Source organism: Ischnura elegans, chromosome 10 (genome assembly GCF_921293095.1).
Source record: "Ischnura elegans chromosome 10, ioIscEleg1.1, whole genome shotgun sequence".
In the NCBI taxonomy this organism is placed as follows: Eukaryota; Metazoa; Arthropoda; class Insecta; order Odonata; family Coenagrionidae; genus Ischnura; species Ischnura elegans.
The window spans coordinates 39,169,441-39,186,046 of record NC_060255.1 but is presented as its reverse complement, the minus strand read 5'-3'; the positions used below and the strand labels follow the sequence as shown (position 1 = coordinate 39,186,046).

The 16,606-nt window shown below is 38.3% G+C and overlaps 1 protein-coding gene across 1 annotated transcript; it reads left to right on the top strand.

The window, feature by feature from the left end:
• The first annotated feature begins 5,206 nt into the window (after positions 1–5,206).
• Positions 5,207–16,012, top strand: LOC124166811 (pro-resilin-like). Its single transcript, XM_046544504.1, has 3 exons — positions 5,207–5,313; positions 12,366–12,815; positions 15,497–16,012. The coding sequence occupies exons 1-3, from the start codon at positions 5,299–5,301 to the stop codon at positions 15,920–15,922; spliced, it is 891 nt and encodes a 296-aa protein (XP_046400460.1). The 5' UTR covers positions 5,207–5,298; the 3' UTR covers positions 15,923–16,012.
• Positions 16,013–16,606: the final 594 nt, after the last annotated feature.

The window sequence follows — 16,606 nt, the reverse complement described above, 5'->3', positions numbered from 1 at the left end:
GTCGAAACAAATGAGCACGAGATAGATGAGGATTGATTGTAACTTGTGAGGTTCTGTAATCATAGGCGGTTTGGGGGGGGTCACGGGGGCACGTATTCCCCCCCCCCAGACGCTTAAAAAACAGACAAGATGTTAATACGTTTATCATTACATTCGCTTTATTCTGTGAGTGGAGGAGCCTCAATCCATTAATTTAATATTAATAACTTTAATAAAAAAATAAAAAGAATATTTTCTACGGCAATTGTTGCATTTTGTTTTTAATCTCAAATATGAGAAGACCTGTTAGACCCTTGTGTCCCCCCTCCCCAGAAAAAATCCTGAATCCGCCCCTGTCTGTATGCTATTGCAATTTCAAAACAAAGTTTCAAATAATACTAATTACGTGTAAAATCTAATTGAAATAACGAAAAAATTCGTTACGGGCAGTCAATTTACCAATTCAGACCTTATACAGCAATTATTTACACTAAAGTGGCCATAAGCCTCGGAAAAGATGTTATGTTATAATGATAAGTGCCTTGGAAACGATTTTATAAATGCGTTGTCCTTTAATCCGCGAAGCAGGGTACGGATCAACAGTTGTTGACTCACTGTGGAATGTTTGGCCTCGCCGTCTCGTGGCTGATAGTAAAGAATATGAACGATCATTCTAATAATATATTCATAGGGAAAAACTTATATTGTTATTCTCAAGACATTAATGGATAGTAAATTGCAAATAGTAGATATGAAAGTATCAAAAGTAAATGGCAATACTTTTATTTACAAGTTACAGCTTTATATAATGACTTTAAACAACTCTGAATTTTCTTCTGCTTACAAAATGGTTTGAAGTCATTAAGATTCCTGAATAGCATTGGCAAAGGAAAACACAGTACATACTTTTACATGCTTAAGATAGAAAATCATAGCCAACATTTTAATTATTATAAGGATGATATAATTTTGCATACAGGCTACACAATGAATTTCACCATTAGTCTCCATGTAAGTATTCACGAATCGTAAAGAGAACACAAAGGAAGAATATTATCTCGGGTCATTTTACTATCATATTAAGTAATGATATCTTGAATGGGTTCCATTAGTACTGATAATTATAATTACACGTAGAAAATACACGCATGCATATACTTTTATCCTTACCCTTGCGGCTGCTTAAAGTGCTTGAGAGTAACAACTAATCTTCACTCAAGATGTAATGCGCTTTTTAACGGATTTTTTTACTATAAATAGAAATGGTAAATGTTGCTCTTAAACAAGAAAAGCATACGCAAAATAGGCTATTCGTGGGAAAAGAGCATGGCCAGTAAGCTAAACGATTGGTGATAAAATCCGAAGATTCAATCGTGATGAAGTGGAATTTTTCCATATTGAAGTACTTTCAATTTTCCGCGATAATTAAATTTATTATGATTCAACGATTGAATTATTGTTATATTTATATTTCCCCAATTATTATTATTGTTAACGAGATGATGTAGTAACATCAAAACTTAGGTCGCAATAAATTTTATAATCGTGGAAAATCGCAAGTATTTCAATATAGAAAAATTACTCTCCATCACGCGTGACTATACGAACTTTATTGTTATCAATATTCGCATTTTATTACGCCTCTTTTACTACATCATGTTGTTGACTATGTGGTAAAGCAGGTCATTAAACATTCTGTTATCGTTGAAGATCGCAAGTATTAGTTTCAATCTGGAAAAATGATCATCATCTAATTCCGTAATTCATGACCAAGATGATGTATTAACTATGAAACCTACGTCGAAATAAATTTTATAACCAAAATAAATTGCAAGTGTTTCTTTCAATATGGAAAACCATCATCATTTAATTCCTTAATTCATCAGCAAGAGGATGTAATTACATAGAAACCTAGGTCGTAATGAATTTTACAATCGTGGAAAATTGTAGGTAACTATATCAAAAGATAAACGATTAGTCATTGAGCTAATGCATCGTAGGTTTCATCTTTACTCCAAACATCAGTTGACGCATCGCCGACCTCTCGTCGTTTGTTTCTTTACGTAACCCGAGCCGTCCGGTTTCCTAGGAAACACCGCGTCGCCCACGCCCTTTCAAGAAAACTTGAGATACATTTTATATCCCGCGGAGAACAAAAAAATAAATAAACTGGAGTGAGTGAGAAAGACGACTCTCACTTTTAAGAGTTTTCTCACGTGCTCCGCGAGATGGTTCAATCTTTTTATGCGCCGTGGGAAGCGACGTCTCATCTGCTGCGCCTATTTTTTTCTTTATTATTCCACCGTTTTGTGGAGAAGGAGAAGGCGTAGGTGGGAGGTGGAAGATGGAAGTTTGAGAAAGGCGAAATGGTCGAGAGAAAGGGAGTTCAAAGAGTCTAAGCACTATCATAATTTATAATAAAGGCCCCAGGTCATATGAATTTAGATCCAATTACAATTTATTGATCTCTAGGACAAATGAGGAATTGTAAAGACAATCCTTCAATTATTTGGGACCAAAAATATTTTGCTCACTAACACCGCACCGTGGCGAACCTACGGGGTTAGGTGGATTAGTCCCATTGGGTCGGACACACACTTGGTAAAATCGAACTATTTGGGGGTTACTACTTTGCACAAAAGTTTTTAGTTATATATTCCTACATATTTACCTTCTTTAACGAATTGAAATACAAATTGGCTTTAAACTTAGGGTCTATTTGACATATTCTTGGTATATTGTAATCCAGGGAGAGGCTAGGCGGGGCTATAACCCCCCCTTGGGTATTAAATCTACATAAGATAGAAATGTAATCTTGGAAATGTAAACCCCCCCCCTTTCCCTATCCTGGATCCGCCAATGCCACCGCTTATTACCAAAATAAGTAGTAAAAGGAAGATCTTGAAATCAGTAAGAAATTGGTTGCTCGATACTCTAGAGATTGAGTTTTTGCTTACTTCTTTAAAATAGGAACCAGCATACGAGGAGTGATGCACGGATCTTGTGAAGTCTTATGATAAATTTTTTCTTTCCTTTATTTAACTACTTAATTTCCATATTTGGGCACTATATTTTTTGCATGATTTATGTGTTTGTTGCGCATTCATTTTTAGTTTTTGCCCTCCAGCAGTTGAATGAAAGCGTATTAAATAGGAAATTATACATGCTGCACAGGCCAAATTAAAATTTGGGATTATTTGTTAATGAGTGAGTTGGCAACCATAAAGCGAGGTGAAAGTCTCAAAGGGTGTCAAATTCCAAGTTTTTATTTTGTTTCATGCTTGATTGTATTATGAGGAATAAAAATTATGATATTATTATTGTTATTAATTCTACGCGTTATTATAATCATAATACACAACTATTGCCGCCGAAAAAAGGATCTGCTATGTTTTTTATGAACTATTTCTCCTCTTATTGTCGACTGAGGCAGCGATTCGTAAGCTCAATCAATTTTCATAAATCGCACCTTTCAAGTCTATTTATCTTATACCATCGTACATATTTCATCGAAATTCATTTTATAATGTTTTTAATATCTCGCTTTGTTGTTTGTCATCATGTCCGGGTGAAATATTGCAACTCAATTTTAACCCACGTTCCGGTAAGCTTTGAGGCTGAAATTTTCAGGTTAACTCAGAACTAGATGACAATGTAATATTCTGACAATTCTATTGTGATTATTAATTGTATCTTGACTGTTATTCAGAATTTAAAAGTAAATATGGAGATTAGTTCAAATAATGGCCACCAAAATTCGATGGTGGCGCGGCGATCATTTATAGGAAAGAGAATGATAATTACAACAACAAATTTGGGTAAACTATTCTCGGATTCCCACCGGGTTGAATTTCATTCTCCGGGAAAGAATCCAATCATATTTAACAACAAATTTGTTCACATCAATGTTAATTGTGGAAACTTAGAAAGGAGGACGAGAGAAGACTGGAGGCGTTCGAGATGTGGGTGCAGAGAAAAATGGAGAAGGTGAAGTGGAGGAAAAGGAAGAGGAACGGTGAAGTGCTGGACATGGTGGGGGATAGAAGCAGCTTATAGATGAGATACGGAGGAGACAGAAGGTATGGATGGAGCGAGTACTTAACGGGTAGAGGATTTTGAAAACAGTGTTATAGGGAAGAATGTTAGGTAAACAAGTCAGAGGAAGGAAAAGAATAGGATTTTTAGATAGAATGAAAGAGGGTATACCTTATTATGAACTGATTAGGTAAGTCCATGAGGGAGGGAGATTGCCAGAATATTTCTTTAATACTCCATACAAATCTACCTAAATTGGTAGAATACTTTGATAATAATGGAGCGAAAAATCCATAGAGAAAAAATCATCGCCATCATCCTGGTCAGGGCGAATGATTTTTTCTCCGTGGATTTTTCGCACAATGTGTGCATTGCGGGTGACTCCCGTAAGTTATCACCTCGGCTAGTACCGGTATACTTAAATCGTTTCATAATAATGATCATTGAAAAAGTTATTGAACAAAAAATTAATTGCACTCTTTTATTTCGCGAGAAGAAACGTTTTAATAATATTTTTGCATCATTATTTCTATTTTATCCAAATTTTTTAAATTAAATTTTGTGCTTTCATGCTTTTTCTGCCCTCAGAGTCACCTATCTCGACTGATTGTGAGTCACTGCAATGCATGCAGTTGTATGTTTAAGTTGCTCAGTTCTGAGAGTTTCAAACACTCTCTTCGGCCCTTTCATTTTTTTTCTCTCCCAGAGAGATCCTCAGTGGCGCGACCCCAAGCGAAGAGGACCAAGGGCGGGGAAGGGGGACGCCTAGTTCGAGGGCTTCCGCTTGTGACGAAACGGCGCTGGTGCAGCGAACTCCAGCACACGCATCAAGTGTAGCAAACGCAGAAGAGACTGTGTGTTACGTGGGTGGGGGAGGTTAATAGGGAAACTGGGGGGGGGGGGGGAAGGGAAGAGGGGTCTCTCCCACCCTCCAACACACCTTCACTCCAGGACTCCCACGAGGTTAGGCCCCCAACGTCTCTCCTCTGGAGTCTTTTTAGCGGAAGGAAATGTGTTCAAGAGATCTGGAGTGGGATGGGGGAAGGAGGGAAAAGGATACGATTGTGGTGTGGGGTCGGGATCTTGGGAAGGGGGAGTGGTCCGAGAGTTGCAAAGCACCTTTGTAGAAAGGAGCGGGTAAGTATAAAAGGCACAGGTCGGGATGGGTAGGACATCAAACACTCCCAGTCACTCGACCAAAGAGTCAAATTTCGGAAGCGCCTTCAAGAGGACCACGGAGGACTAGCTGCAACTCCGCACCAGAGGCGGGACAAAGACGCGAAGATGCTGATGAACAAGGTAGGTGGCAGAGAGATGTTCATTATGGATACCAGTTAAATATACCAAGGATGATGTTCGTCATGAGAAAACATTTTGACTTGGCCGGGATTCGAACCCGGATCTCTCAATTGCAGGCCAGGCGTGTTAGCCAGTTACATCACCAAGCCATTTTCTCAGAAACTCTCATGGCGAACTTCATCCTTTGTTTTGTATTTAATTTAGCACCCGTGTGCGTGACTGCGAGCAAATTAACTTGTTTCATGCAGTGCTTGGACACCAGAGTTTTATCGGAGATCCTGCTAAACTTGTGTGACTCTGCAGGCTAAAAATTAATAGAGGGAGGGATATATTAACCATGGTTAAAATATGCAGTTTCCTGTATTTCGGTAGAAATCTTTGATATTTTTTACATGGTGAAAAGTACTTGACTATGAGGGAAAATTTCACGGCTTCCCCACTGCGTGTGGTTTTTGTTAATTTCTCCCAACGTTTCAACGGCTGAGTCTGCCATCGTCTTCTGGGGTAAAATTTTTACGGTATAAAAATAATACCGGAAACATTCTACCTGACGACGGTGGCAGACTCAGCCGTTGAAACGTTGGGAGAAATTAACAAAAACCACACCCGATGGGGAAAAAAATTCGGCATAGTACTTGACTATATCCACGCTTACTAATTCCAAATAACCCAGGTTTTGGTACTTAATGCCATTTTCAAGGTATTTCCAGGAGGCAAGTAATTCCCTTGAAAATGGAATTGTGTGTGGAAAGCTGGGTCGTTTGGATTAAATAAGGGTGGAATAGGCAAGTACTTTTCATTAATATGTTAAATATTACTCAAGGCTTTACCGGATTATTGGAGTCATAATAATCACCAAGCAGCAATACTAAGATTGGTTTGTCGCAGCTTCCCAATCAATTATCCCATCGGCAATCTCTTCACGCCTACATATTTCTTCTCTTTCTTTACCTGTTCCATATATTTCATTCGAGGTCTTTCTATTCCGTTCTTGCCGTCGGCGACTTATCCGTCGACAATTGTCTTCATTAGACCACCATGTCTCAAGATATGGCCTATAAGCTTTATCCTTCTTATCAAGATTTTCACCATGCTTCTATTCTCACCTACTGTTCTAAGGACTTCCTCACTGCTTACTCGGTCGATCCATTTAATCCTCAACATTGTTCTGTATAATTGAAATATTATTATAATCGTGGAAAAGATTTGCATCAATATTTATATAAGTATTTGTTTCAGTATTTATCCTCTAGTTTTTCTAGTGGCACGTTAATTTTTATTTCGCTTCAAGAAATATTGCCTACCAAATTTAAATATAAACGAAACCCTATCCGTCCAAAATTGTGTTAAGGATTTTTCTTACAAAAGTTTTATAATTTATTTGCACAATTTATATCTTCTAACCATTTAAATGTTTTCACAGCAATAGGACTAACTTTTCAGCAGGAATCTTTTTTTCAGGTTTGATTGTAGATTAATGCAGAATTGTAAAATGATTTATCAGTTTAATCTCTTCAGGTTGACTCTGAGTAGTTAAATCAGTGCTGTACCACTAGCGCGATTGTCCAGCGCTTAACACGACCCCTACTGTACTACCGTGACAATTTAATTCTAGAACAATAATTTATGAAAAAATGCTCACATATTTCTTAAAGAATTCCCCATTTAATTTACCCTATCAGGTATTACCAAATATCTTTACAACACTACATTGCCAAAAAATTAAATTAGAGTACATACATAAAAGTGTTGGATTCTTAAAATTTACATTTTTATATTGGCGATCAAAATAATTGTTCTATATTACAATTGCGGTATTTATTTCAGCAAAGCACATTGGTTCCTATCGCCGCGTTCACTCGAAAATAATTCCAGGAGAGTCCAAAAACATGCAAAAATGTTAATTTTGTGTTGACCCTTAAGAAATGATGAAGGCAAAGTGAGCATTTGCCACAACGAAAGGTTTATTCTGGTGATAATCAAATTCTTTCTACTTTGAGGTGAGAATTAAAGTTTATATAGACTTCAAGTTTTCTGAGTATCAAATCAGCTTGTGGCTCAATGATTACTATATTTCAAAGCGAGGCACTTTCATTCATCGATAAGGCAGAGCGCTTTTTCTGGACTCGACATTTTCTCTGCACCTTACGAGTGATTCTATTCCCTTGTGCGGGCTGGGTGGGCAATTGAATAGAGGATCAAACTCTAGGTGTTGACTTTAATGGTGGTTTCGTAAAATTCCTTCACAAATTTTCTTTTATGAACTCATAAAAGAGTACGTATAGTATTACTTAACTTTTCCTGACGATTTCTACTTAACGCGAATTGCCATTGCTTTCTAGTATTTTTTTGATACAATACAGATTTGCAAGATGACATATAATGAATCTTTATCACTTTTATCCCGGTACATTTTTGGTGATATACCCAATCCGTACATTTAAAAATAATGTATTATTTTTAACTGTTTGAATTCACCACACATTCCTATCTGGTTCTATCAACAATTTGATCGATGGACTCACCAAATACTTTGACACTTTTTCCTCTGTTCTAACATTTTAAAACGGTTAAATTTAGGCAAAAGATTGTCAGTTCACACTAAAATGCACTCGAAAATCTTCATAGTGTATAATAAAGGGGTTGTGATTTTTGGGATATAAGTCAGGAGTACAACACGAAAAATATCAACGAAATATATTTCTCGAGACTGATATTTCGCTCTCAGATTTTCATGTGAATGAATATTATAAGGAACAGAAAAATAAGAATTTGGTTGAATTGAAAGAAAATTGCCACACCAGAGACATTTTTAATTTAAGTTATTAAAGAACCGCTCACCAATCTTGAAATATTTTATCTTTTAATATATTAATTACCTCTAAGAATCGTGGCCTAGTGGAGTAAAAAAAAAAATAAAAGTTCTTGTAAATATGCAATACTCAAATGGAGAACTAGATTATTTAGCATTGTTGCGAGAAATCCTTAAATGCAAGAAACAGCTAAGGTATGACTTATAAGCATTTCACAGATCCGGTTTGATGCTTAGGATTTTGTTGTTCCACTATGTCCCACGTTTGAGCTTGGATCATTGAAGCGATTTAAAAAGCGTGAAAATAAAATATGAGAAGGCTATCATATATTATTTGACGCATATGAGTCTGGAGTGGCTGCAAAGGCAAACTGACATAATGACACCTATACCAAGGCCCGGAGAAAAACGGAAAATTAGGAATATTCTATGCAGGAAAAATCATTTTTCCTGTCTGAATCCTAAACTCCGGGTCGAAGCGAAATCGAAGTGAAAACTAATTCGGGTCGAAACTAAAATAAAACCGTCAGAATAGCAATTGTAAAAGACGTACATGAATACACTTTTCACTAACTTGCTTCTTCCGTTTGTTCATTTCATCGATGGAGTCTTTTAATTGATTTTTAGCCCAACTCCCATTGTTGGCTTGAAATTTTACACAATTGCTTCTGATAACAGTACAATATTTAATGATTAGAAATTTAAAATTTCGATCCATTATGCTTAAATTGTTTAATTAATATATATTCCATTGTGAAAAATAGTTTCAAAATGTCTCAATAGATGGCAGTACTCTATTCTAGAACTTTGGACACTGAAAGTTTTCGGAGGAAACGAGCTCATTCCGAAAATTTGTGTTTCAAATTTTAAAGTTTACATACTTCAATATCAGAAATTAATACAAGATTAGAAAAATAATTAAATGGAAAAGATATAAAAGCACAATTTTCCAAGAGAAGTATATAAAACACAAAAATTTAAGTAATATGGATTTCATCGCTCAAAAAATAAGGCGTAGGCGTGTAGATTAGGATTATATCTTAATATTACGTACCAATCTTAACCCTCAACACTCATTTCTAGTAAACGTTATTAGCATCCACGCTTATTCTCCTAGAGATGATAAGCTCTTTTTTAAGTGTATTTTACACTTTTTGGAAAAAGCGTGTTTTTTAAATCTTTTTTTACTTTATTGTAACCATAACTGTGAGTAAGCTAATTGTCACCACAATAGCGAGTAAGGCGCTTTCCTTATAAACATCTGTTTCGTGGAAAGCGACAGCGAATTTTTAGGTCGTGAGATACATTAGGAGAAGGTGGAATATCGGATGAAGGGTTTTAAGAAGAAAATTACGATTATTCCCGCAATTCTGAAATGATTTTACGACGTAGCCCACAGAAACTATGAGAGACAATAGAAGCATATCGTGAGGCGGTTAAGAGAAACTCTGATATACGAGCCAGAAAGATGATCAAACCAAAAATGGTCATAAACATTGAATACATAATAAATATGCTTTCATCATTAAAAAATATGACCATAAATTTTCATTAGTTACCATAAAATGCGCATTTATAACCCTACGAATTTAATTTAATGTGTTTTGATTACATTGTCTCATGTAAAATGTAAAGATCATAAAATCCTGGCCAAACTCCTCAATTTTTTTAAATGAATACAAACAGATGAAACGTGCTATGGGTAGCCTTGGTTGAGTTCGAGAAATACGGGTTCGAATCCCGGTCAAGGCAGGCGATTTACCCCGCAACATTCCCGCGATCTGGGATTTTCAATAATGATAGGAGCATTTTGATCTCTTCTTAGCTCAAAACGCAAAGTAAAAGTAGCAAAAAAAACTTTTTAGGAGACATTGTAAGAATTCACTCTAACATAAACTCAGGCCCAAACACTTGTTAATTGAATGAATAAAATTGGTATAAAGCAGTAAAATATGGATTTCACCTAATTTTGGATTATGCCAAAACACACGAGTCTACAAGTTGATTAATTGGGTTTTGATTTTTTATCTCAGAGTTATTGTTGCTAGGAAAAGGATGAACTAAGAATATACCACTTCAATTATTACTAAATTATTAGGAACTGACCTTTGAATAGCGATATTTCTTGCGTTTATATTTGGAATCGTATGCCATCTCTTCGATTATCTAGTCTCATACTCGGGCCGACAAAATTCTTTGACGACGTCTTTTACAAGTTTTTATGGCTTACATTCAGGTTAGAAGATTTAGAAGATAAGTGAATATGTGTTGCGGTTTTAAATTAGTCGTCAGTGTACGAAACTGTACGGATGGCTTTTGAACAGACTGCAAACCATCACTCCTCTTCGCCTGATCGTCTCCTTTTGTATATTTCATCGCTCTCGTTAATCTAATCATTCGTTAAAACTAGTGTCCATAAATTCACCGGATACATATAGAAGACACTCGAGAACATTTTCCAGCATCTTCAATGTAAAACGTTTATCTCCGAGAAGATAATGAAGCAAAATTATCAAATTTGAAAGACGGGTGAATGTTACAAAGTGCCTACTCGTTTCACAGAGAGATTTTAGGGGATGAAATGGCACAATAAAACGCTTCAAAAGCCGTTACTTGTTGCATTTCTCCGTTTTACACCGACCCGGGTTTTTTGTGCATTGATTTGCGGAGGTGGAGTGAAAGATCGCATGGACTAACTACAGTCCCTCAACCGGCAAGCCTCACCACGTAATTCACACACACACACACACACCCAGGGGCGCCGACAAATAAAAAATATTGGGGGGGCCCATATCCGAGATCTTTCCCTGGGAAGAGGTTAAATTCAAAGTGTGTCGTAGCACCGAAACACTATCATGATTCACACCACCTGATTCAGTTAACCTGCTTAACTTTATAATTATTTGTTTTAACACGTTGTTGAATTTATTTTAAAAGGTAACTATTGTCAAACATGGGAAATAAAAATTACCAATATATTTTTGTGATTTCACAAAGCATAATATAACTTAATTATTTTCTTGAAATATTGAGGGGGCTCCGCCCCCCCAAACGAATCTTTGAGGGGGCTCGGGCCCCCTCAGGCCCCATGGAGTCGGCGCCACTGCACACACCCGTACACGCAAAGACACTCACAAGGGCTAAAAATACCAAGATAATAGGTTCAAATACAGATGTATATTAACACAAATAATGTCTTTATTAGGGCGAGGTTGAGACTAAGAAGTCCCCTCTTCCACCTAGCCCCTCGATAGTGTCAATGCAAACATATTTAAAAACGGTAGATAAACGTTTAAAATACAAAACATATACTATATAAACTATTTGTGAAATGTCAAAAAAGATAAACAAGTATGTGAGAAGACTTTGCGTAAAAAAAAGTTTTCTGTTCGTGGGAAAAAATATGAGGATAAGGGTATAGTTTCCTTCAGCGAAAAAAACCCACCGCAGGAAAACGCCCACACAAGAAGGGGGGCGTGAAAAACCTGCGAAAACCTACTGAGTGAAAGTTAATGTCATGTTACATGCAAAATACAACATAGTTAATGTGGTACATAGAATATACAAATATTACACACGCAATTAATGGTGCAATGGCAATAAATGGCGTGTGAATAGCGCTATTTCGGCTTCCAAGAGGCCATTTCCAATGCAGATGTGTAATATATTCGCAAAAATACAGGGTTTAAGTAAAAAGTGATAAAACGAACTACGGCCGTTGAATGGTAAAAAGAAAATCCCCATGGCCGTACTATTTGATGGGCAAGGTGGGGGGTGAGAAGTTACAAGGCTGACAGGGGGGGTAATACACGGAAAACAAGATAAAATACTATGAAACAAAACAAACGCGCAGCTCACTCACGAACCTCGCGGATTTGCTCCAAGGAACAAATGTCCGCGTAGGACACACGCATTCACTCACACAGGTTTGTGAAGCTCTCGCTTACGAAAGTGACCCACTCACACACAAGAAATAGACAAAATTATATAATTAAGAAGGTCAGCAGGGTTGAAGTGATTTTAAATTCAACTCCATTTTGGGGTTGTTGCATATTTTTTCGAAACGAGTGATACGTCACGAAAAAAGACCGATGGAGGGGTCACCTTAATATTTTCATATTATCTTCATCTTAATATTATCATATTTTTCTAAACAGTAATACGTCACGAAAAAAAGAACGAGTGCGGTATCTTCTTAATATTGTAATATTCTCCTCACTGTGCCCTCTTTTGTTTTCAGAAAACGCCGCTGGTGGCGCTGGCCGTGGCCGCCTGCCTAGCTACCATCCGCGCAGAAGACAAAGAACCCGAGGTCGACTCCTTCGGCAGCAAGGTCCCCGAAGCAGGGCCCAGGGGGGCCCGGGACGTCTCCAGCCTCTCCCTGTCCTCCGAATACGGCGCCCCCGGCACGCCCCCTCCCTTTCGCCCCCAGAACAACTACAACACGCAGCCCGCCTTCAGGCCCCCACCGCCTCCATCCTCATACGGCACGCCCCAGCAGAGCTCCTACAACCCACAGCAACAGAACGCATACCGCCCCCCGCAGAACAATTACCGCCCGCCCCCTCAGCAACAGCACAGCAGGCCTTCAACATCCTACGGCACCCCTAGCAACAACTTCGGTGGACAGTACGGTGGTAGCGGTGGAAACAAGCACCAAGGTGGCGGCCATCACGAGGATCATTCACAGGTGAGTTATCATCAGCACTCACATCAGTTCGGATTGCTTCTTAGATTGCCTGAACATTTGAGAATGTATGTCTTTAATGGCGACACGGAGAGCATAATGCTAGAGCTCCACTATATTTCCAGGTCCGACAGAAGCGATAAATTAAGAGAGATAATTAGCCTAACGGATAGATCTGGGAATTCGTTTTTCCCCCGAACCATAAAGGACTTTAATAAATGCTAGTCTTAATTTCCATAGAGCACTTCCTATCTATTTGTAAACGGCTGGTGTCCTAACACCCCCTGCCACACAATTTTTAGGCGGCTTGCAGGGTATTACGTAGATGTGGATGTAGAAATGTGAAACAAAATTACTTTCGGGATTTATTATCTTTTAAGTATCTTGGGTGAATAATTATTACCAATCCAATCATTCTTCCCTCTAACACTATTTTCAACATCTCCCCGCTCAGTACTCGCTCCATCCAAATCCTCGTATCTCTCTTAGAAGCTGTCTTTCCCTACCCACCATGCACTGCAATTTGTCGTTCCTCTTCCTCTCCATCCACCTCACGTTCTCCATCCTTATCCAGACCCACAACTCGAAGGCCTCCAGTCGATTTATTTCGCGTAATTTCTTGGTCTTCGACAGCAGTTACGCCGGCGTTTCAATCGGCTTCTTCAGGTCAGTGAAATGGGGATGCACGATTTCGTTGGCCATATGTAGGGAGTTTCAGGAGAAATCTGCAATAATTCCTTGGTGAATATGTAACTTCAATCATTAATTTTAATCAATTATTCTACACTTGTCATTTCATTTCTGCTTAAACACGCTTCGTATCCATGGTAATGGTCTTCCACCTCGTTACCTTACCAGCTGCAGACTCGTAATATATACAATCTAGTTGGAAATGGTTTCACTATCCTTAAGGCATCTTATCCTTCATCGTATAAATTAGGGGGAGACAGTTTTTTGCATTTTTTTCCACAAACATGGGCTTGCAATTCCTTATTTACTGAGCTATGGCAACGCGAACATTTTTTTTGATGCACTGCGCAATTACCACAGAAACGGCTTTTCTTGGATCTCCAGCCTTTTCGATATTTTATTTTATAATCTGGATTTTTAACGACATAAAATAATGAAGGTTGGACGGAAATTAACGGTTATGATTGTCTGAAACAATTAAACTTTGAGCTTAACGAGAGCTTTGAGGGAATACCAATAATACTATTCGGCCATTTCACTCATTTAGAGATTTATTTGACTGAGACTAATTTGAGAGTGAAATAAATTCAACTTTTGCCACAATCCACATTGATAATGGGAAATGGGGAGTAAAATTTCACTGACTTGCACCGTTGCCAAATATATTTCGATTTTTAGGGTTTGATTATTATAGGCGTGACTTTTATCATATCTCAACACAAATTCAATACTCTTTCATACAAAAATAACCTTGTTCTATATTCGACTCATCAGGCATCCATGAAAAGAACCCGCTTTACCTCATCAATTTATCCCGAAAGATAATTATTTTCGAAGAAAACAAGGCAAAATGAGCACAGAAAGCTTTTCTATGATAGACTAGGTTAGCTATGGTCGAATTGAGCTATCGAAATGTACATTATGAGATTAGTTATTTTCTCTTATGAAATCAGCGTTGGAACAGCAATAACGGAACATGACAAAAAGAAGAATGGAAGTATGTGAATCCCCAACGGAAAAATACTGAGAGGCAAACAATTAACTTGGGGCAGACGATCTTAAAAATGGTGGGAAAACCATGGAGATGTGTCGGAGAGACAAGACAAATTGTGGAAACGGTCTAAAGAACAGCAGAAGGTGATTATATATGATGCTACCAAAATACAATAATGATAACAATTCCGAGAATTGGAAAAAGAAAATTTTCCACTTAGACTAAAAATATAAAAATAAGGGTATACGCAAAGGCCATTTTACACGATGAATGATATTTCTTATGATCTTGTGAATGAGCATTATTCACCGTATAAAACGGAGATTTTCCGATATTCGAATGATCATACAATTTTAATGATCTAATGGCCGTTTTTCACGACCACGGATCACTTGCAAGATCATTCGAATGACCTTGCAAATGACGTAAAAGTCTTGTTTTACTCGGCGAATGGTGCTCATTTGCAAGATAATTATGATCATTAATCGTTCCGCTTCGCCGCGAGTTTAACTTGTCGGATGCTCTGGACAACTTATGACTTAGAATGCTTTCCCCCCGTGATTGCGATGTATCCATGGCATCAGAAAATAGTGAATACTCGCTGCCAATCTGCGTTCGCTTAAAGTTTCTGCAGCTTAAAAATGATACCTTATCGGCCTAAAAATCATTAGTAATTTTTATTCAATTGCTTTCACAATTTGGTTCAATTGCTGCCCAGGATTTAAATTTCGGGGCACAATTTTTCCGCAACCGGTATAAAGAGATCTTTATTTCAAGTAATTACAGAACAGATCTATTTTGGCGACAACATTAAACATAGAGGACTAGAGAAAGAAAAAAACTCAATTTATGAAAAAAACCAGTGCGTGATGTGATAAGCCATAATAAGGATTATTTATTGGGATAGATCTAATTAAAACTACAAGTCCGAGATGTGATAACCCATCATAAGTATTATTGATCAGGATAGATCTAATTTAGATACATAATCTCTTTACAGTGGGTACCACAGCCGTACGAGTATTCATACGCCGTCAAGGACGCTTACACAGGCAACGACTACAGCCACAGCGAGAGCGGGGACGGCAGCGGCAGCGTGCGCGGAGAGTACCGGGTTCTTCTCCCGGACGGCAGGACGCAAATTGTGACTTACACGGCCACCGACCAGACAGGATTCAACGCGCAAGTGACGTATCAGGGGGAGGCGCGCCCTAGCGGACCAGGGGGCAGCGGTGGATACGGTGGGGCAGGAGGTACTCAGGGAGGGGGATACTACTCCGGGGGCGCTTCCGGCGGGTTTTCAGGTGGCCAGGGGGGGTACAACCATCAGGGGCAGCAACACCATCACCAGGGACAGCAGCATCACCAACAGGGTCAGCACCATTCGAATCAGGGATCGTTCCACCAAGGACCTTACAGGAAGTGAAAAGTTCACCCTCTCATATGCCTAATCACACCCGCCAAAAATATGTAAGAAAAAAAGTTCCTTTTTGTAATAAAAAAATATTTTTCCTCATCCAGTGTTTTTCATTGTCTAAAGGTCTGTTTAACCCATTAATGTTGCTTCAAAGCAACATAAAAAATGCAAATGGCCGCATAAAATCACTTTCAGCCTTGTGTTGTTTGTGCTTTTCTTTTTCCTTCAGCACGCTGAAGAGGGCTACCTTGTGGCCGAAATACATGTACGTTTGGTTCCTCGTCCCCTTGCCGATCCCTGACCACGCTCTCTTATGGAGCTATTTTTTCCCGGAAGTGTGAATCCATCTGTGGGTGAGTGAATGTGAGTGTGACTGGTTATTGAGTTCATGTGCATCCACAAACCACTGATTATCCTAAGCAGGCCTTCCCTGTGGAGATTCCAGTTTTTTTGTGGTATAAGAAACCTTAGTTGAGGTTCTTACACCCCCCCGTAACGAACTTGTTTTGATTGTTTGTTCTGAGTGAATGTGTGAGTGATTTTTGGGCTAATCCGGTTGAGCGGCTTGGGTTTGGTCCCTGCGATGAATCTCTCCCCTTCCCGCACACCAACACAGCGACAATTTTTACTTGCAAGGTGGACGAGGTGTGGGAGAATTTTATACGGCCGTTTGAGTATCTTCCTTTTTTACAA

Excerpts from the sequence above, each read along its gene's own strand:
- LOC124166811 (XM_046544504.1), top strand. Across the intron at positions 12,816-15,496 it reads ATCACGAGGATCATTCACAG|TGGGTACCACAGCCGTACGA; the intron begins GTGAGTTATCAT and ends ATCTCTTTACAG.